Source organism: Molossus molossus, unplaced genomic scaffold (genome assembly GCF_014108415.1).
Source record: "Molossus molossus isolate mMolMol1 unplaced genomic scaffold, mMolMol1.p scaffold_m16_p_13, whole genome shotgun sequence".
NCBI classification, from domain to species: Eukaryota; Metazoa; Chordata; class Mammalia; order Chiroptera; family Molossidae; genus Molossus; species Molossus molossus.
Genome location: NW_023425348.1, coordinates 90,820,719 through 90,841,765, shown reverse-complemented (window position 1 = coordinate 90,841,765; position 21,047 = coordinate 90,820,719). Strand labels below are relative to the sequence as shown.

The 21,047-nt window shown below is 59.2% G+C and overlaps 1 protein-coding gene across 2 annotated transcripts; it reads left to right on the top strand.

Annotated features, from left to right (window-relative positions):
* Positions 1-906: 906 nt before the first annotated feature.
* ATG2A (autophagy related 2A) lies at positions 907-20,679 on the top strand. Of its 2 annotated transcripts, none has more exons than XM_036258308.1 (41): positions 907-1,154; positions 3,224-3,259; positions 3,350-3,502; positions 3,601-3,703; positions 4,108-4,243; positions 4,386-4,484; positions 5,015-5,111; positions 5,200-5,364; positions 5,466-5,606; positions 6,043-6,280; positions 6,364-6,508; positions 6,602-6,694; positions 7,353-7,511; positions 7,616-7,859; positions 8,262-8,358; positions 8,479-8,638; positions 10,482-10,624; positions 10,707-10,846; positions 10,949-11,106; positions 11,451-11,601; positions 11,740-11,933; positions 12,037-12,117; positions 12,265-12,371; positions 12,462-12,554; positions 13,548-13,618; positions 13,837-13,913; positions 14,450-14,620; positions 14,761-14,887; positions 14,969-15,183; positions 15,739-15,947; positions 16,216-16,351; positions 16,799-17,005; positions 17,184-17,285; positions 17,374-17,458; positions 17,545-17,677; positions 17,754-17,826; positions 18,020-18,102; positions 18,365-18,486; positions 18,614-18,768; positions 19,789-19,941; positions 20,022-20,679. In XM_036258308.1, the coding sequence occupies exons 1-41, from the start codon at positions 992-994 to the stop codon at positions 20,256-20,258; spliced, it is 5,652 nt and encodes a 1,883-aa protein (XP_036114201.1). In that variant the 5' UTR covers positions 907-991; the 3' UTR covers positions 20,259-20,679. The 2 variants fall into 2 exon arrangements, with proteins under 2 accessions (XP_036114201.1, XP_036114200.1); XM_036258307.1 differs by having other exon boundaries at positions 3,097-3,259.
* The last annotated feature ends 368 nt before the right edge of the window (positions 20,680-21,047 follow it).

Below are 21,047 nucleotides of genomic sequence, written 5' to 3'. Positions count from 1 at the left end.
TATTTCAGAGGGGATAGAACTCTGACCACCCTGAGAAAGAAGGGACAGTCAGTAAGTCTCCTGCCAAGCTTTCCATGCAAGGAATGGAAAAAGACCTTGGTGATGGCCCTGTCTGGTTTGGCTCAGCAGTTAGTGTGCCCTCGGCCTGCAGGCGAAGGAGTCACAGGTTCGATTCTGGGTCAAGGGCTGCAGGTTTCATCCCAGGCCCTGGTCAGGGTTATGCAGGAGGCATCCAGTCGATGTATCTCTCTCACATTGATGTTTCTCTCTCCGTCCCTCCCTCCCTTCCACTCTATCTAAAAATCAATGGAAAAATATTCTCAGATGAAGATTAATTAAAAAAAAAAAAAGTTCTTGGTGACGCACTCACAGCAGCCTTCATAAATCTATTTTCCTATCTGTAAAATGGTGACTATAATCTTTACTTTGGAAGGTTGTTACTAGGGTTGAAAGATTGAAAGGATGGTAAAGCGTTTTGTAAGATGCAAATGTTTATTTGTTTCTACAGATGCATGCTGGAACTCTCATACCAACTTTTTCTCTATTAAGTTTTATGAGACATTGTCCCTTTAAATTGTCCCCAACTACTTCAAGTAATTGTACGAGTCAGCACATGCGCATTCCTCTGCAGGGCTGACATCTCCAGCAATAGTCTTCCCAGAGCCTGTAGAAGGAAGGTTAAAGGTCCTCCCACAGAGAATTTATACGCAAGCGCATATCAAGATTGGGAGCACTATATCACGCAGAGAGCCCAGTCCCTTTTTGGCGCTTGAAGTCTCCGCCCCCCTCGGCCAATCAGTAGACCTCGGCCTTTGCAATGACCAATTACAGTGAGTGTTGGGGGCGTGGCTGAGCGCCCCGGGGCGCGGCCTGGCGCTGAGAGAAGCGGCGGGGCGAACCCGAGGCTCTAGTGAACAGCGCAGCAGGGCTGGTATCGCCGGCGGCCGGCGAACGGAGACGGCCCGGGCTCGGCGGTCTCCGAGATGTCACGATGGCTGTGGCCCTGGTCGAACTGTGTGAAAGAGCGGGTCTGCCGCTACTTGCTACAGCACTACTTGGGACACTTCTTCCAGGAGCACCTCAGCCTGGACCAGCTCAGCCTCGATTTGTACAAGGGCAGCGTTGCCCTGCGGGATATCCACTTGGAGATCTGGGTGAGCAGCCAGGCCCGAGCCCGGGAAGAGAGCGGGGGGCACGGGACCGAGGGACCAGGTACCGGGCGTGTTGAGGTCGTGGAAGTACGGCTCGTTTCAGGCGTCAGAGGGACCCGGCTTATCGCCTCCAGAGCAAGAACCTGGGCGGGAAGGGGTTCCTTGCGGCCACTTCACAGGAGGAGAAATTGAGGCTGGGGAGAGGGATGCCACTTGTCTGGAGGGTGCCAGAATAAGCACGTTGAGTTTGGGGCCTGATTTGAGGAGCATGGTGCCAAGGGATTAAGGAGAGGGTGAGGAGGAGCGCAGCGGAGGAACTAAGGGGTTCCAGTAGGATCAGGCCGGGGCAGTGATGAGTTGCGGCCATGCAGCTGGACAAGGAAGACTGGTAGGGGTCCGGAGCCCTGCTGAGAACACCTGTGGGAATGTTACCCTGACTTCCTGACCCCCTGACCCTACAATCTGGGGCCCAGTGGGTGAGGTTCGCCTCCGGATGTGAATGTCAACAACCGCGTCAGCACCCATGTTGATCAACACCTCGTGTGACTGCCGCCGCTGCTGCTCCTGCTTACTTCCTGCTTTTGGGAGAGTGGGATGGACCGAGTGGGTGTGTAGGGAGGGGATTGGGAATGAACATCCCCACCCGGAGGGAAGCCTCCAGGGTAGGGCGGAGAGGTCTGGCCACAGGGTGGAAGGAGGCAGGGGAGATGCTGGGGAGGCAGAGAAAAGTCAAGTCTGGGTCAGGCCTGAGTCTGGGGCCGGTGAGGGGCGGTGACTCACATCTCAGCTGACCTGGAAAGTTGCAAAGGAGCCACCAATTAGAGACACCAACCCAGGGCTGGCCCTGGATGGCATGGGGGCAGGGGCTTCTCAGTTTTCTGTCTGGGCGCTTTGCAATCAGGCAGGAAGAGTTGTCTTAGAGGTAGACCATGTCTGGGGTGAGGGAGGTCCCCTGAGCCTGGCGTTGGGAGCACCTCCCAGTAGCCTCTTGCCTGTGAATCCCAGTGCAGAAAGCCTTTTCAGACCTGTAAACTGCCTCTTTCTACTTCCAGTCCCAGGAAATACTTCTTCCCCTCCTAGACCTATTGGGATTGAATTGACTCCTAGCTGATTATGCCCTGGTGGAGTGCAGGTGCTTTCTCAATAGCCAGCCCCTCCTCCCAGCTGTTCTGCCTGCAGCCCCTACCTTGAAGATCCCAGCAGAAGCTGAGCCTGGGAACCCTGAGATGGGATAAGGAGAGAGGCCCAGGTCCCAGTACACTGGGTGACTAGACTAGTCCCTTCCCTAGGCCTCAGTTTCCCCATCCGTGGATCTTGCATGAGGAGTTTGGACTTGATCTCTGTGGGCCTTCTAGTTTGTTTACTTGTGGATCCAACAAGTGTTTACTGAGGTCTTCTCTGGGTCATTCGGAGAAAGCAGGAGGGCTCCTACCCTCGAGGAGCTCCCAGGCTGGTGGAGGTACTATTCCCCCATCTGTAACAGTGGGGGAGTGTGGGGGCTCAACCTGTGCCTCAGAGAGATGTACAGCTACACCAAGTGTTTGGAGTTGGGGGGCATCCCCTCAGCTCAGGTCAGGCCCCTGCCTGCCTCTCCTGGACACTCCCCATGAACTCTGCTGCACCCTCTGCCCAGCCTTTGAATGTGCTGTTCCCAAGTCTGGAACATACCACCTTCTATCCTGTCTACCTGGCTTCCTCCTCTTCATCCTTCAGCTCTCCCCTCCTCTGGCTTGAAAGACTGCACATCTGGGTTATGCAGTGATAGGGCCAGCCAAGAATAGGGATTCGGCACGAGCAAAGTTAGGACCTTGTAGTAGCATGTGGAGGATCTGGGAGAGCGAGGGTGCTCTCCAAGGTAGAGCAGACAGGCAAGGGATACAGCAGCCAGGGAGACAGCCCGGTTCGGGATTTTCCTGAGCCAGCTTTGTACCCTGTCTGCTCAAAGTCTGTGAACGAGGTGCTGGAGTCCATGGAATCGCCATTGGAGCTGGTGGAAGGTTTTGTAGGCTCCATCGAGGTGGCCGTGCCCTGGGCCGCGCTGCTCACTGACCACTGCACTGTTCTTGTGTCAGGCCTCCAGCTCACCCTACAGCCCCGCCAGGGCCCAGGTGAGGGCAGGGTAAGGCTGGGGAGGGGGTGGGAGAACAAATGGTGGGAGTGGGCCTGGGCACTCAGGAGCTGACTGGGCCTACTCACAGTACCAGGACCTGCTGACTCGCAGAGCTGGGCCTCATGCATGACCACGAGCCTGCAGCTGGCTCAGGAGTGCCTGCGGGATGGGCTGCCTGAGCCCTCTGAGCCACCACAGCCCCTGGAGGGCCTGGAGATGTTCGCCCAGACCATCGAGACTGGTGAGCAGGCCCCTCCAGGTCACCCTGCTACCCCAGAAGGGAACGTCTACCTACCCTTTACAACTCTACCTGACCTGAGACCCCTTCTTACCCCTTAGTGCTGCGAAGGATCAAGGTGACCTTCCTGGACACTGTCGTGAGGGTAGAGCATTTGCCGGGTGATGGGGAGCGTGGCGTGGCAGTGGAAGTCCATGTGCAGAGGTAGGGGCAAGCCTGGTGGGGTGGGCTGGCATGAGGGAGAGGGGGTGGAGGGGCTGTCAGGTGGCCCTGGCCCTGACCTCACCTCCAGCCTAGGCTCCTGGAAAGTGGCAGAGCAAGTCTGGATGGGCCTGGGCAGTGGCCACAGCAAGGAGGAAGTGGGCTGGAGTGGTGTCCAGGGGCCAGGTAGTACAGGTGAAGTGGGGTGGGAGGTGGGGACGGTGTGTGCCAAGGATCAGGTTACGTGCTAAGGGAGTGAGGAGCAAGGACTGGCTGTGGATGTCCAGGATGGCCTGGCTGTGATGGGGCAGCTCCATGACCCCAGACTCCTAGAACAGAATACTGGGCGGGGAGAGGAGCTCCACACCTGGGGTGACCAGGGCAAAGGCTGACCCTACACTCCCCAGACTAGAATACTGTGACGAGGCAGTGCGGGACCCAAGCCAGGCGCCCCCCGTGGATGTTCACCAGCCTCCTGCTTTCCTGCACAAGCTGCTGCAGCTAGCAGGAGTCCGCCTGCACTTGGAGGAGCTTCCCCTCCAGGTGGGCCAACTCTAATCCCACGGGCTCTTTCTCCTTCTAATCCCTGCCCTCTCTGGCCCTTGACCCCTCTGCCCACCCATCCCTTCTGACCAGCTCTGATGTCATCTTGAGCCTTCCCCTCCTATATCCTCTTGCCTCCCAGGACGGATCCCCAGATCCCCCCTTGCAGATTGGCAGCTGCTCAGGGTACATAGAGCTGACAGTGAAATTGAAGCAGAATGAGGCTTTCCCAGGCCCCAAGGTGAGTGCTGGGGCCTGGGGGGAGGAGGGAGCATGCTCCCTCTCAGAATTCTTAGCAATTTTTTGTTTTAACTTTTTTCTTCATTGATTCCAGAGAGAGAGGAAGGTAGAAGGAGAGAGAGAGAGAAACATCAGTGAGAGAGAACATCAACCGGCCGCCTCCTGCATGCCCCCCACTGGGGATTAGGCCCACAACCTGGGCATGTGCCCTGACCGGGAATCAAACTAGGGACCTCTTGGTGTGTGGGTTGATGCTCAACCACTGAGCCATGCCAGCCAGGCATCCTTAGCAATTTTTATCTTCCCTGGGACAAAGCAGGGTTGTTGAGTGGGGGAAGTTACTGCCTTCTTGACAACTGGAGAAACAGGCTCAGAGAGGTCAAGTTGTGGCCAGGGTCACACAGCTAGTTGGTGAGAGAGCTTAGCCTGGCTACTGGCATCCTACCTCCTCTGGGTGAGGCAGGTAGGAAGTAGCTCTCAGGGGGCTTGAGTGGCTGGTATAGGCTCCATGGTTGCCCTCTCTGCCCCCAGCTGGAGGTGGCCGGACAGCTGGGCTCCTTGCACCTGCTCCTGACCCCACGGCAGCTCCAGCAGCTTCAGGAACTGCTTGGTGCCATGAGCCTTGCAGGTGAGGCCTCTGGGCAGTCCAGGAGGTGGGATGGCTGGAGAGGTGCCAGCCAGGCCAGACTGACGCAAGGAAGTGTCCTCCCCTGTAGACCCCAAAGCTCTGGTCAACAAGCTGAACAAGAGCCGACCGCTAGGTGCTGAAGACCTGTGGCTAATTGAGCAGGACCTGAACCAGCAGCTGCAGGCAGGGGCTGTGGCTGAGCCCCTCATCCCAGACCCCCTAACTGACCCCCTTGTCAACGTGGACAGCACTGGTAGGTGTGGAGCAGGCCTGGTGGTTGGCGGGGTGGCTAGTGTGGGCGCAGGAATCAGGGGGCCAAGCATGCTGTCCCTGACCCCCTCGCCTGGTCCACAGACCTCTTCTTCTCCATGGTGGGCCTCACGAGCAGTGTGGCCTCAGCCCGCTCGGAGCTCTCCCTCTCCGACGTAGACCTGGGTGCCTCTGTGCACAGTGACATGACCGCTCGCCGGCTCTCTGCCCAGGGCCACCCAACTGGTGAGTGCTCCAGGGGCAAGAAGAACTGGAAGAAGCCTTGATGTTGGTGTGATGTCACAAGTCTGAGGGAGGCCTCCAGTGATGCCCAGAGGCCCACTGTGGGTGACTTGGTTCCCTGGGGAGGCTGGTGGGCCTGGACAAAGCCTTGGTTTCAGTCAGTGATCATGGGTGAGCACTTCAAGTCTCCCAGACTTGGTTTCCCCTTCTGTTAAATGGGGGTAATAAGATCTGACCTCGGGCTGTGTGTTTTCGCTGATGTTTAGTGTCGGGTACTGGGCTGAGTGCTTTATTACCTCCAGTCCTTACTTCGTGACACCCCTGCCTGGCCAAGCCTCTACCAGAGCCACAGTCCAGCTGGGCCAGGACTTCTCGCAGCCCCCAGCCTGGGGTGCCCGTGAGCTCTGGGGAGCTCCTGGTGAAGCCTCTGTCCCCTCAGGCAAGACGGCCCTCACGCCCCATCTGGACACCATGCGCCCTGACTCACTACTGAAGATGACGTTGGGGGCCATGACCCTGACCTTGCTTGAGACATCAGCCCCGTCTTCCGGACCACCTGACCTCACCACCCATTTTTTTGCCGAGTTTGATGCTGTCAAGGATGGGCCCTTCAGCTCCCGTGACTTCCACCATCTCCGACTGCGCTTCCAGAGGGCCTGTCCCTATAGCCATGTCCGGTACAAGCCCAAGGCAGGGGCCTGAGGAGAGACTCCCTGAGCCCTGCAATCCCCTCATCTGATGCCCAGCTTCTTCCCCGCAGGCTGACAGGTGCAGCTGTGCAGCTGTCCTGGGAGGTGCGGACAGGCAGGGGCCGCCGGACCACCAGCACAGAACTGTACTTCGGGCAGCTCGAGGTGCTGGAGTGTCTGTGGCCCAGGGGCACTTCGGAGCCTGAGTACATGGAGGTGAGGGCCAAAGGCGCGTGTGGTCAGGGACTGGAGGTGGGGGTGGATGTGAGGGCTCAGCCTGGTCCTCTCACCTCCCATGTCCCATCCCAGATCCTGAGCTTCCCCAGCAGTGAGGACTCTGAGGCCTCGGCTCAGCCCTGCGCCCACCTGCACCACACACAGACCCTGCGCCATGTGCCCAAGGTAACCCACCGCGCTCCAGGCCTAACGGCCCTTGGCTCTTTCCTGTGGCGCATTGACACCGCACCCCAACCCTCCCCTCCCCTGGTACTTCCCTGCTCCCACCCTCTACCCTTTACCCTGTGCTCCGAGCACAGCATACCTCCCATCTGGGGGCCCTTGAATACACCTGGACCTATCCATGTCCTTAGCCTGGTTGCCCTGTCCCTAGCTCATCGTGGCGATTCTTAGCTGGTGTCTGTGAGTGGTGAATATTGAATGGCTGGGTTTTTTTTAATGTTTTTATTGATTTTTTTAGAGAGAGAGGAAGGGAGAGAAAGATAGAAACATTGATGTGAGAAACATCTGATCGGCCGTCTTCTACATGCCCCCTACTGGGGATCGAGCCTGCAACCTGGGCATGTGCCCTGACCGGGAATTGAACCGGGAGGACGCTCAATCCACTGAGCCACACTGGCCAGGCTGGATGGCTTTTATTAAACAAGCATGGTCATTTGCCTCAGGCAGGGTAGTGAGGGTCTCTTGGTCCCCTCCCTTGGTTCCTTGACCAGACTCTTCTCACCACCACCTGGAGGGTTCTATTTTTGCTCAAGGGGGCCCCTTCCCGTCCTGCCCTCACCCACCCCACAGCCCTTGCTGACCTGAACACCCTCAACCTCAGAGCCGATCCCAGCGCCCAGTTACCTGCCATTGCCACTCAGAACTGGCCCTGGACCTGGCCGACTTCCAGGCAGACCTGGAGCTGGGGGCCCTGGACCGGCTCACAGCCCTTCTGCACCTGGCCACCGTAACCCCTCCTGAGCCACCTAGCAGCCTGCTGGTAAGATGCCTAACCAGGGCTGGGAGTGGGACACAGATCCTCTGACTTGTGATCACGGTGGTGGGGGCCCTGGCTGCAGCTGTGACCCCCACGCCCTCTCACAGATGGAGTCCCCGCCAGCTATCGAGCAGGAGACAGTGGTGCGGCTGTCGGCACCCCGGGCCACGCTTCGGCTGCACTTCCCCGTTGCCGACCTGCGGCCCGAGCGGGATCCCTGGGCAGGCCAGGCTGTTCGGTCTGAGCAGCTGCGGCTGGAGCTGACTGAGCCCCAGTTCCGGTCGGAGTTGAGCAGCGGGCCTGGTCCCCCAGCCCCTACCTGCCTAGAACTTACTTGCTCCGACCTACACGGTGAGAGCCCCTGGGAGACAGCACCTAGGTCGGGCTCAGGCCTCTGGGAGACATGGGCATAGGGCTACTGAAGAGGCTGGGTCACTGGGGAGCAGACCTGAGCCCGGGCCTTTCCAGCTCTGTGGAGCACCAGTATTGCCTGTCCCAGGCCTGCTGTGGGCAGCAGGCAGAGCGGACCCTTGATCCTTGGGCTGCAGCAGGCTGTGGGCATGTCTGTAAACAGTGAAGGAGAGACCACTGACTCCAGCTGGCATCGGGGAAGACATGGGGAAAGGCTGCAGCAGGCTGTGGGCATGTCTGTAGACAGTGAAGGAGAGACCACTGACTCCAGCTGGCATCGGGGAAGACATGGGGAAGGCTACAGTGATCTCCACCCTACCCCCATTTTTCCATCCCCTCCAGGCACCTATGAAGATGGAGAAAAGCCACCTGTCCCCTGCCTGAGAGTCTCCAAAGCTCTGGATCCCAAGAGCCCTGGTTGCAAATACTTCCTGCCCCAGTAAGTGGGGCTGTGGAAGGGGCAAACAGGACAGGAGGACTTTGCTACTGTGCCAGGAGGTCACTTGGGATCAGGAGCTGAGATACCCTGCAGACCACTGACAGGCCTGTGCCCCGGCAGGATAGTGGTGACCCTGAACCCCCAGATCATCAGTGCACAGTGGGAAGTGGCCCCAGAGAAGGGAGAGGAACTGGAACTGTCTGTCGAGAGTCCGTGCGAGCTGCGGGAGCCTGAGCCCTCGCCCTTCTCCTCCAAGAGGACCATGTTCGAGACAGAGGAGGTGAGGCCTGGGACTCCTTGGGTCTTGTGGAAGCCACATGGTGGCTCTGAGCCAGAGGGAAAGGACTACTTGGGGCTCCAGGTGATATGACCCAGCACCAGTGAGAATTTCGTTTCTTCCTTCACCTTATGTCAATGGGGAATCAGAAGCATCCCAGCTCGTGGGGCCTGGAAGTGAGGGCGCTGGTGAGGACAGACGACAGGGGAACGATCAGGACCCCTTATTTAGCCTTGGGATCCTTTCCTGATAGTGATGAGGGTTTGAGTGAGAGGCAGTTTAGGTCCTGGCCTCTGGGCCAAAATGTCTGGGTTTGAATCCAGGCTCTGCTACTTAGTGGCCATGTCATCTCAGCTTGTTGCCTAACCTCTTGGAAAGTTACATACAGATGAATTTCCTCATCTGGAAAGTGGCACAATGACCTCTCTCAGACCTGTCCTGAGGATAAAGGAATTAACATATGTGAAACCCTCAGAGTTAGGGTTGGCATGCGGTCAGCACTGCATGAGATGGCTGTCATCCTAGCAGAGAAGAGCTCATATGAATGAGTCAGTAAGAATGAATGAATGTCTTTGGCCCGTGTGCCTCAGTTGGTTGGAGCATCATCCCATATACTGGAAGGTTGTGGGTTCGATTCCCAGTCAGGGCACATACCCAGGTTGCAGGTTCAGTCCTAAGTTAGAGTGTGTATGATGTTTCTCACATCAATGTTTCTCTCTCTCTCTGAGGATTAAATAAAAAACTTAAATTGTAAAAAGAATGATGCCCTGGCCAGTTTGGCTCAGCAGTTAGAGCATCGGCCCATGGACCAATGAGTCGCTGGTTCGATTCCAGTCAAGGGCACGTACCTCGGTTGCAGTTCGTCCCCAGCCCTGGATGGGTCGTGTGGGAGGCAGCCAGTCAGCGTTTCTCTCTCACGTTGATGTTTTTCTCTGTCTCTTTCTCTCCCTCCCTCCCACTCTATCTGATGATAAATAGAAAAGTATCCTAGGGTGAAGAATTGAAAAAAAAGAATGAATTGCCCTGTCCAGTTTGGCTCAGCAGTTAGAGCATCACCCCACAGACCAAAGGGTCATGGGTTCAATTCCCAGTCAAAGGCACATGCCTGGGTTGCAGGTTCAATCCTTGGCCCCAGTCAGGGTCAGGAGGCAATTGATCAATGCATCTCTCTCACATTGATGTTTTTTTTTCTCTCTCTCTCCCTCCCTTCCACTCTATCTAAAAATCAATTGAAAAAAGACCCTGGGGTGAGGATTAACAACAACAAAAAAAGAATGAATGATCCCGGCTGGCGTGGCTCAGTGGCTGAGCATCGACCCATGCACTAAGAGGTTGCTGGTTCCCGGTCAGGGCGCATGCCCAGGTTGTAGGCTAAATCCCCAGTGTGGGGCATGTAGGAGGTGGCCAGGCGATGTCTCATCGATATTTCTATCTCTCTCTCTTTAAAATCAATGAAGAGCCCTGGCCGGTGTGACTTAGTGGTTAGAGCGTCGGCCTATGGTCTGGAGAGACCAGGGTTCAGTTCCCGCTAAGGGCATGTACTTCGGTTGCAGTTTGTCCCTGACCCCAGTTTGGGTTGTGTGGGTGGCAACCACTCGATGTGTCTCTCACATCGATGTTTCTCTCTCTCCCTCTTCCTCCCTCTCCCCCTCTCGCTCTATGAATACAATCCTCAGTTGAGGATTGAAAAAAATAAATGAATAAAATAAAATAAAATCAATGAAGAAAAAATATTAAAAAAGAATGAATGAACGGTAGGAAGTTAGGATGAAGACCTGCGTCTGATTCCCAAGCCAGCAGCAGGCCTGGACATCTGTCAGATGCCTTTCCCCACTCCCCCATCTAGTTGGTGATTCCTGGAGACCCTGAAGAGATGAGGACCTTCCAGAGCCGGGCCCTGGCACAGTCGCGCTGTAGCCTAGAAGTGGTCCTGCCCAGCGCCCATGTCTTCCTGCCCAGCAAGGAGGTCTATGAGAGCCTCTACAACAGGTGGCAATGCGGACGGGTGGGGGGTGTGGCAGGGAGCTGGACTGGGCCTCCCTTACTGCCACCATCCATCTGCCCATCTCAGGATCAACAACGACCTGCTCATGTGGGAGCCTGCAGACCTGCTTCCTGCCTCCGCCCCTGCCTCTCACCCTCCTGGCTTCCCAGGCCCCTCGGGCTTCTGGCATGACAACTTCAAGATGTGCAAGTCAGCCTTCAAGCTGGGTAGGAGTGGCACCTGGTAGGGTCCTGGGGCCCCCAGATCTGGGCAGGGCTGAGGCAGCCCTTCCAGGGCTCCTTCCCACTTGGCTCCTTGATCTCACCCAGACTCAGACTCGGATGATGAGGATACCCACTTCTTCTCAGTGGGGGCATCGGGCACCGCCCAGGCTGCCCCTGAGTCCCTGCGCCCGCACTCCCAGAGTACCTTCTCCGCACTGGTGACGGTGCTGAAGGGCCGGATCACGGCCCTCTGCGAGACCAAGGTGAGGGCAGCCCTAACTTCAGACCAGTGTGAGCAGTGCCAAGTTGGTAATGTGGGAAATGGGCCCCAGTGGGGGCGAGTGGGGCCTGACACCTCACCCGTCCCGTCGCATCCGGTCAGCCCCTGCTGTATGTAAGGCTAACAGTCTGAATGGGCACCGTTTGATGCTAGGAGGCAGACTTGGCAGGGGCGGTTCTTCCCCTCTGACAGAAGAGACCAGTGCCGCCCTGGGCTCTGTGGAGTCTGGGTGGATGCTGGAGCTGATCCTGCTGAGGCCAGGGATCCAGGAGGCATGGGAACTGCTCCGTGCAGCTGCTGAGGCCGAGCCGCATGCTCTGTCTGCAGGACGAGGGTGGGAGACAGCTGGAGGCTGTGCACGGAGAGCTGGTGCTGGATGTGGAGCAAAGCACCGTCTTCAGTGTCTCCCAGTACCGAGGTCAGCCGGGACTCGGCTACTTCTGCCTGGAGGCCGAAAAGGCAACACTCTACCACCGAGGTGTGAGGGCTGTGGGCCAGTTGTCAAGGGGTCTCTAGAGTCCATGGATAGGGGCGGGGGCTTTCAGGATGGCTGTGGGCCCTGGGTGAAGTGGGCAATCAGCCGGCTTGGCAGGGGGCTCACCAGATGCCTCCTCAGGGACCGTGGATGACTACCTACTGCCCAGTCACCTAGAGCTGCCCAGCTTTGCTCCTCCTGCCCATCTGGTCCCGACCATCTACCCATCAGAGGAAGGGGTGACTGAGCGGGGAGCCTCAGGCCGAAAGGGCCAGGGCCCTCACATGCTGTCTGCTGCTGTGCGCATCCACCTGGACCCCCACAAGAACATCAAGGTACAGGCACGCCTGCTTCTGCCCACCCACTTGGCCTGGGTGACTACCTGCCCGGTGCAGAGAGGGCTGGGCTCCCTCCTCGCTGACCGTGTCCCACCCCCAGGAGTTCCTGGTAACACTGCGGCTACACAGAGCTACCCTACGTCACTACATAACACTGCCAGGGCAGAGCTGGCACTCCCAGGTGAGCAAGGGCAGCATGGGCAGCAGGTCTCTAGGCTGGGAGGACGCTAGTGCCATGGGCATGGGCTTGGCCCATGCTGGGGTGGGGGGCTAGAGGGTGGAAGAGGTCACTCTATCCTCACCACCTCTCCCACCTTGGTCCCCAAAGCTGTTGGAGTTCTTAGATGTGCTGGATGACCCAGTGCTGGGCTACCTGCCCCCGACGGTTATTACCGTCCTACACACACACCTGTTCTCCTGCGCTGTGGACTACAGGTACCCAGGCTGGGCGGGCTGGGTGCCAGGGGCAGGGGACAGGCTCTCGTGTGTGTAAGGAACCTGCCCCAGCTTAATTGTCACCCCCAGGCCCCTCTACCTCCCTGTGCGTGTCCTTGTCACCGCTGAGACCTTCACTCTCTCCAGTAATATCATCATGGACACCTCCACGTTCCTGCTCAGGTATACAGCCCCCTCCCTCCCAAGCTGGGCTGCAGTTGCCGCACCCACAGGTTGCTGTCTACCTGCCGTGTGTCCTCAGGCCACTCTCTGAGCCTTTCTGTCCTTTCGGGTGATGGTCCTTCCTGGAGGGAGGTGGGACCACCGACTCAGCCTCACAGGTGTTCGCACTCTCTGTCCTGGTGATTCCACTTGTGGTGGTTGATATGCAGATAAGACAGGTGGAATATAGTGCCTCTATGGTACAGTTTAAAATACTCGGAACTTCCGGTCCAAATGCTGGCAAGTTACAACCTGAGTCAATAAACATAGACTATTCAACTTTTAAAGTCAAGTCAAAGAATAACACTGAAAGATATGGGGAAATGCCATGGTACTGTTTACTGAAAAAGTAAGTTATAAAACTACGTGTGTTTAAAACAGATTTATGAGGAGGTCTTCATGTGCACTTCCGGGTGGCTTCATAGAAGAGCCTGGAAGGAGATGTAGATCAGATTGGGGATTAGGAATTATGATTAGGAAGTAGGGGTCATGTCTTTTTTACTGCTGTATTTTAAAACATTTTAAAGGAGCTTGTGCTATGTGGCCATTAAAATAAGGACCTTGTATAAAAAAATTAAGTAAGTGTGTTAGAAAACTGGATTATATCAGAAGAATGGCAATGTGAGAGATCCCCTGGGTCTCCCCGTAAAAAGTAAAATAAAATAGACTCCTTTTAAAGAACAATGAATGCAGGAGGGGAAACAACCCTTCCTGCCCCGGGTTGCTGAGAGCCACATAAGGTGGAGGACTAGAGGCACTTGGAGATCCACCCATCTGGGCCTGCGGCGCGGGAGCCGGGCCGTTCTCCCCACAGCACAGCCAACGCCGAGGCAGAGAGGGCCCAGCACTAGTGCCTGTGGGTCTGGGACCTGCAGTGGGTGTCTCTTTGCCTGTCTCTGGGCACCCTGTCGCCTGCAGTGGCTCCAGGCCCCTCTCAGCCCTACTCCCCACCAGGTTCATCCTCGACGACTCGGCCTTGTACCTGTCCGACAAGTGTGAGGTGGAGACCCTGGATCTGCGGCGAGGTGGGCAGGGCCTGGACTAGGCTCCCTCCCCTCTGGGGACCATGGCCCCTGGCCACACACACAGCAGCCAATGTCCCCCACGTGGCTGGGTTCTCAGCACCCACACACGTACACGCACGAAAGGGCTGCACCCAGACAAACCCCCATCTCTCCTCTGGTGGTGGGTCAGGGGCTGAGTGTGAGGAGGCAATAGGAATGTCTCCTGTCCTCTGCTTCAGATTATGTCTGTGTCTTGGATGTTGACCTCCTGGAGCTTGTGATCAAAACCTGGAAGGGGAGCACTGAGGGCAAACTGGTGAGTGCTGCTGTTTCCCAGAGTCCCTGGAGCCAGAGCAGTGCAGGGGCCGAGGGTGCCTTCAGGGATCACCCTTCGCCCACACAGTCTCTTTGCTGTGCTCCTCGGCCTGGGCTCAGGTCACGGTCCTGCTTGCCCCTCCTGTGCTGGGCTCTGGTTATTGGTCCTCCTGGGAAGGGCCAGGCCCATCGTGGGTGTCCCTCAGGTGAGTCCTACCACCAGAGGGCAGCTGCAGCCAGGGCAGAAGCAGAGCCTGGGGAGTCAGTTTCTTCATCTGTGAAATGGAGGTAGCAGGCCTCGCCTGGCTGACTGGGGTCAGGGGCAAAGGAGACGGGGCTCGTGAAGCCCTTCACTCGGGATGGCACTCCGCTTCCTTGGGCAGCCTGTGGCCAGGTCCTTCAGTTCTGTGGGCTCCGTGTGCATACCCATTCGGTGGGGTTGTTGGGCAGGCTGACCGCTCCAGGGAAGACCCAGCTTGTCCTGTCTGTGTGTGGGGAGGATAGAGCCCGGGTGATGGGACCCTGCCCCCCGCACAGAGCCAGCCGCTGTTTGAGCTGCGCTGCTCCAACAACGTGGTGCACATGCACACGTGCGCCGACTCCTGCGCCCTGCTGGTCAACCTGCTGCAGTATGTAGTGAGCGCGGGCGACCTGCACCCCCCGCCCCGGCCCCCCAGCCCCACTGAGATCGCCGGCCAGAAGGTACAGGTGAGGTCTGGCCACACAGGCTACCAGAACTCTTCCTGACCCCTCCCCTGCCGTGGTCCCCCAGGGGCCTGGCCATGGGGGACCCCTGGGGCCTTCCCGTCCCTGGCACTCATTCACCACTCCTCCCCTGCCTGGCCCAGCTCTCCGAGAGCCCTGCCTCCCTGCCTTCATGTCCCCCAGTGGAGACGGCCCTCATCAACCAGCGAGACCTGACCGATGCCCTTCTGGACACCGAGCGCAGCCTGCGGGAGCTGGCCCAGTCTTCAGGTGGGGTTGGGGGGCTTTGGGGCAGAGGATATGATCAGCACCCACATCAGGCATCCCCCCGAACCAGCCTCTCTTCCACAGGTGGCACTCTCCCTCAGGCCTCGCCCGTGTCGGTCTACCTGTTCCCAGGTGAACGGAGTGGGGCCCAGCCTCCCTCGCCTCCTGTTGGGGTCTCTGCTGACAGTTTGGGGTCCTGCTCAGAAGCTAAGGAAGATGAAAAGGAAAAGGAGGGGGATGGAGACACTCTGGACAGTGACGAGTTCTGCATCCTTGATGCTCCTGGCCTGGGCATCCCGGTGTGTGGGGGGCAGGCTGGGCAGGGCAGGAAGGGGTGGGAGGGTGGCTCAGCTCCAGGCCCTTCCAGAGATGCAGCTGTGAGAGAGGCAGGAGGTGGCAGATATCCTAGGGGAGGTGGGCGGGAGCGTCTTCCTGGGGAGGCAGCCCTGAGTCACTTTGGTGGAGCCGGTGGATTTCCAAAGGAAGAGGAGGGATGGCATCCTGGACAGAGGGACTGGGCCAGCCGCGTAGGGAGGGTGGGGGCAGGTGGTTAGTGGGAGGGTGAGGAGAACTATTTGGCTACAGTGGTGCTGACCTGGCCCCCAAGTACCTGTGGGAATGTCGAATGCAAGCAAGACCCAGGTCCCCGGGAGACAAGGCTGACAGGAGCAAGGGGCACTCGGCTCCTTCCTGGACAGTCTATTCAGACACAGGCTGTAGGGACAGTGACCCACGAAGGTCATCTTTTGTCCAAAATGGAGAGAGGGATGAGAAGGCGGAAGAAACGGGGTGCAGGGAGGCCTGGAATAGGGAGAGCATCTGTGCCGCGTATTCACTTGGCCTCCCCCCTGCAGCCCCGAGATGGGGAGCCCGTGGTGACGCAGCTGCATCCAGGCCCCATCACCGTGCAGGACGGGCACTTCTCACGGCCTCTGGGCAGCGTGGACCTGCTGCGGGCGCCGGCCCACTTCCCAGTGCCCAGCACCCGTGTGGTGCTGCGTGAGGTCTCTCTTGTCTGGCACCTCTATGGGGGTCGAGACTTTGGCCCCCACCCCGGCCACAGGTAAGAAGGAGAGAATGCAGGTGGCAGCTGTGACAAGGGCTGCCCTACCCAGGAGGTGGGGCCTGGGCTGGGGTCCAGCCTTGACCTGCAGCAGCTGGTAACCTTGAGCCGTATCCTCACCTCCCTGGCCTCAGTTCTGCCTCTTACCTTATCCCATCCACGGCCCAGGAGAGGGTCTCCGGCCACATGCTGAAAGTCCTGCTCGGAGAGGGGAGGGTGAGGAAAGGGTGTTCCTGTGAGTCAGCTTGCCCCTTGTCCCTCTTCCTAGGGCAAGAGCTGGCCTCACAGGTCTCAGGGGCTCCCCTTCTCGCTGTTCTGGCCCCAACCGGCCCCAGAACTCCTGGCGCGTGCAGGGGGGCAGTGGGAGGCAGCACCAGGTCCTCATGGAGATCCAGCTCAGCAAGGTGACTGGGGCTTGGGCTGCAAGGGGTCAGCTGGGGAGGGGTCAGCGGCAGGCTAGCCCATCCCTGCTCCTCAGCCAGCACTTCACTGGGAGCTTACTTTGTGGAGTGGATTTTACAGATGTTTCCAAGATGCAAAGCCAACGTCCCTGGTGATAGAGTTGGAAGAGCGAGGGCTGAACCAGGGTTCATGCCTGGGGTGACGAGGCAGATGGGGAGGCTGCGGGAATATAGACGATAGATTGGCGGGAGGTCAGGAGTTCAGTGTGACCACGTGGGTGTGAAATACCTGTGGGACGGCCACACAGAGGTGTCCAAGCAGCAACCAGGCACAGATCTGAGGTGGGGCTGCGTGCAGGAGGGTGGCTGGGAGAGGAGGCGCCTGGGGTGAACCCCTCCGTCCCTGTCCGGGCCCTGCAAACCTGGCTCAGGCCTCCATCCACCCCACAGGTAAGCTTCCAGCATGAGGTGTACCCCATGGAGCCAGCCACAGGCCCCGTGGCCCCAGGCAAGGAGCTGGAGGAGCAGCCGCTGTCCCGGCAGGTGTTTATTGTACAGGAGCTTGAGATCCGCGACCGGCTCCCCTCCTCCAAAATCAACAAGTTCCTGTACCTGCACACGAGCGAGCGGATGCCGCGGCGCACCCACTCCAACATGGTACCGTGCGCAGCCTGTCACCCACCCTGGGCAGGGCGTGGGGTCACACACTCATGTGTTCACACGCACCTGGGAGGACGGTGGGGCTCGGGCCGGCTTAGCTGACGGTGAGCAGTGGTGAGCCAGCACCAGGGGCCTGAGGCGCAGCAGGCACCCAGAGCTCACCCTCTGTCCCCAGCTCACCATCAAAGCGCTGCACGTGGCCCCCATGACCAACCTGGGTGCACCCGAGTGTTGTCTCCGGGTCTCACTGCTGCCTTTGCGGCTCAACGTGGACCAGGTGAGTGGGCTGGGTAGGGGAGGCCCAAGGAGAGCCCCTTTGCCGCCAGTGCCTGAGCCCAACCTGTGCCCCACACCTTCGCCCACAGGATGCTCTGCTCTTCCTGAGGGACTACTTCACCAGCCTGGCAGCAGGCATCAACCCCATGGTCCCGGCAGAGACCTCCGTTGAGGGTGAGAGGCGGAACCTGGTCAGGGAGGGTCTTGGCCTCTTGCTTCCCAGACACCCAGGGCCCATCCCTGGTCTGTCTGATCTGCAGCTCACCCTGAGACCCGAGTCCAGCAGGGCGGCCCCCAGGAAGGGCAGCCCGAGGGCACAGAGACAGCCGGCACCCAGGAGGTCTCAGGCGGTGCGCAAGGCTCTTCCTCTGAGCAGCAGCCCATCTACTTCAGGTAAGGCCGTGGGCTGGGGCCCTGGCCGGGCTGCACAGCGCCAGGTCAGCCACTAAGGACCCTCTCCTCCCCCCAGGGAGTTTCGATTCACTTCCGAGGTGCCCATCTGGCTGGATTACCACGGCAAGCACGTCACCATGGACCAGGTGGTAAGTGGGGTCATCAGGCAGGATGGCTGAGTGGGGTGGACCGTCGGGGGTCTCGGTTCTACTCGGGTGTGGCCTGGTCTTCAGGGGCCAGGAGGCCAGGGCTTGCGCCAGGCACTCTCGGCTGCTGAGCTGGCCTCCAGGGGGCTGGGCAGGTCCGCGTGCCCCATCATGTGAAAACCTGAACCCTCCCTAGGGCACTTGCACTGGCCTCCTCATCGGCCTGGCCCAGCTCAACTGCTCCGAGCTGAAGCTAAAGCGGCTGTGTTGCCGGCACGGGTGAGTCCTCCATGCACCCCAGCTTCTCTCCAGGGCCCTAAACTCCCTCTTTCCTCCGTTCCTGATTGACTGTGTGGCCTTGGCCAAGACATCAACCCTCTGGGACCTCAGTTTCTCTGTAAAATGGGTACAGTCATATCCCCCACACACACAGGGCTGGGTGGGACCACGAGGAGTGTTGCGGTGCCTTAGGTCCTCCTGGCACTGTGACCCTCGGTGTGTATCTCTGCCCCACCCTCCCCCCTCTCCTCTCCCTTCCCAGACTCCTGGGTGTGGACAAGGTGCTGGGCTATGCTCTCAATGAGTGGCTGCAGGACATCCGCAAGAACCAGCTGCCCGGCCTGCTGGGGGGAGTGGGCCCCATGCACTCAGTTGTCCAGCTCTGTAAGTGTCTGGCTCTGGCGACTCTTAGGCATCCTAGAAGTTGCCATTGGGACTATGTAGGGGAGGTTCTAAAGTAGGATGGTGGGGGCATTGTAGTCTCAGCACCTCTGACAACCCCATCCCCCAGTCCAAGGGTTCCGGGACCTGCTGTGGCTGCCCATCGAGCAGTACAGGAAGGATGGGCGCCTCATGCGGGGGCTGCAACGGGGGGCTGCCTCCTTCGGCTCATCTACGGCTTCTGCTGCCCTGGAACTCAGCAACCGGCTGGTGCAGGCCATCCAGGTGAGTGGCAGCTGGCTACGCAGGGCAGGGAGGGTCTGCCATGGTGTCCCATTTCGTCCCCAAAGCTCTACTGACGGTGGGTAGTCTGGGTGCACATAACATTTTTTGAGGAATAGTCATGAAGAGGGAGAGGCCAAGTAACTGGCTGGGGCCCACAGTGGGTCTCCCAAGGCCCACTGTGGCCCCCATGCAGGAGGGTGATGCCCCCCAGGCTTTATAGCCCACTGGGTCTCTGCTCATGGTCAAGTCTTAAAGGGAAGGAGGGCTCTGTTTACAGACAGGAAAGTGAGGCCAGACTGGCCTTGGTTCCTTCAGGCTCTGCACCTTGCTAGGCCCTGGTGGGTGCCCAGGGAGCTGTCCCGTGGGCGGTTGCCGTTCAGGGCAGTGAGGTCGGGGGGGGGGGCAGTCCTTCCAGGTGGGGTGAGTGCAGATGCACGGGGTCATGGTGCTTTCTGGGCCCTGCCGGTCCAGCCCCGTGAGGGCAGAGGGCAGGTCTCTAGGGAGGAGGCTGCAGGGATAAGCAGGCACCTGGGGGCCCACCCAGGGCGTTAGCTGGAGTGTGGCACTGCCAGTCAAGGCGGTTGGGTGGGAAGGAGTGAGGCCGGTGGGAGCAGAGAACCGAGGAGTCTCGGACAGTAGGCAGGTCGGACTTGGTAATGGACTCACTGGTCCATGGGGGGTGAGCCGAGGGGGAACCCCTGGTTTCTGCAGGCCTGATGGTGAGACCAGGCAGTGCACCCAGCTTAGGCAAGCTGCATATGGGGTACCCCACAGATCCGGTGGGGTGCACAGGCGTAGTGACCAGCAGGAGGACATTAGGAGCAGCCCCCGAGCAGGCCTGCAGTCCCCCTGAAGCCCCTGATCTTGCTGGTGGGGGCCTTGGCAGGACCCCTGGGGCAGCTCAGTGAAGCACGGATGTGGAGGAGGGGCAGTGGTGGTCTCCTTGGACTGAGGACCTAGGGGTCTGCCATGTCTGCCTGAGTCACCTCTCCTCATCCAGTGTCCCCTGTGCTCCCCCAGGCCACAGCCGAGACGGTGTATGACATCCTGTCCCCGGCAGCACCCATAACGCGCTCCCTGCAGGACAAGCGCTCTGTGCGAAGGCCACGCAAGGGCCAGCAGCCCGCTGACCTCCGGGAGGGCGTGGCCAAGGCTTACGACACTGTCCGAGAGGTAATGAGGCCCAGCCCTGCTCCCCACCACCCCACACCCACTTTCCACCCAGACCCCACACTGACCTCGCACCTCTGCAGGGCATCCTGGACACAGCTCAGACCATCTGTGACGTGGCATCTCGAGGTCATGAGCAGAAGGGGCTGACGGGTGCTGTGGGGGGCGTGATCCGCCAGCTGCCCCCAACAGTGGTGAAGCCCCTCATCCTGGCCACAGAGGCCACATCCAGCCTTCTTGGGGGGATGCGCAACCAGATCCTCCCCGACGCGCACAAGGACCACACTCTCAAGTGGCGTTCAGACGAGGCCCAGGACTGAGTGCCAGGTGCCCAGGACTCCAGGGCGCTGCCGGCCCACCACGCCCAGCCAACCACTGGGCACCTCGGCTCCCACACCTCCCAAGAGCTGTAGCCCACAGCCTGGTGGACCGGGCCCTCTGGAGGACCAGGAAGGACCCTGCCCCTGGCCTACCTGCTGCCAATCGCTGGGGGAGTGGGGCCCTCCTGCCTGGGGCCTCGGCCCCTCTGCACTTTTTCTCTGGGGAGAAAGGACACCGCCCTACCAACACCTGGGCCCACACTGCTGCCTTGTCCCAGGATGGAAGCTTTTTGGACCCTCGGACCCTGACCCCCCTCAGCCAAGTGTCTTTCTGTGTCTCCAGGGAAGGTGGGGGGGTAGACACCGTGTGGTTCAGTGTATTATTTTTAAGCTCCTGAGCGTGTGGGTCAGTGTCTGCATGAAGTGGAATAAACTGTGCCCACCGCCAGCCCCGTCCTGTGTATCTGCACTGCCAGGCCTGTCTTGACCTTGGCTGGCACCCAGATTCCCACCTCTGCACGCAGCACTTCCTGTCACCACCAGGGTTCACACCTATTCCCCAACCCAACGGGACAGGGTCCCCGCCCCTGGTCTCTAACCCAGCTACCTGCCAGTCCCTGCATTCCTTCCCTTGTCTGCCCTGGGCTCCTCCTTGCCAGCCTCCCAGGGGGCCGCCAGCCTGGCCCCACTTCTGATGTGGCAGAGCTGAGTGAAGGGGAGAAGCAATGGCCCTCTGAGACCACCTCTCCCAGACTACTTTCTTGGCACGAGCCCAGGGTCCAGCCTTAC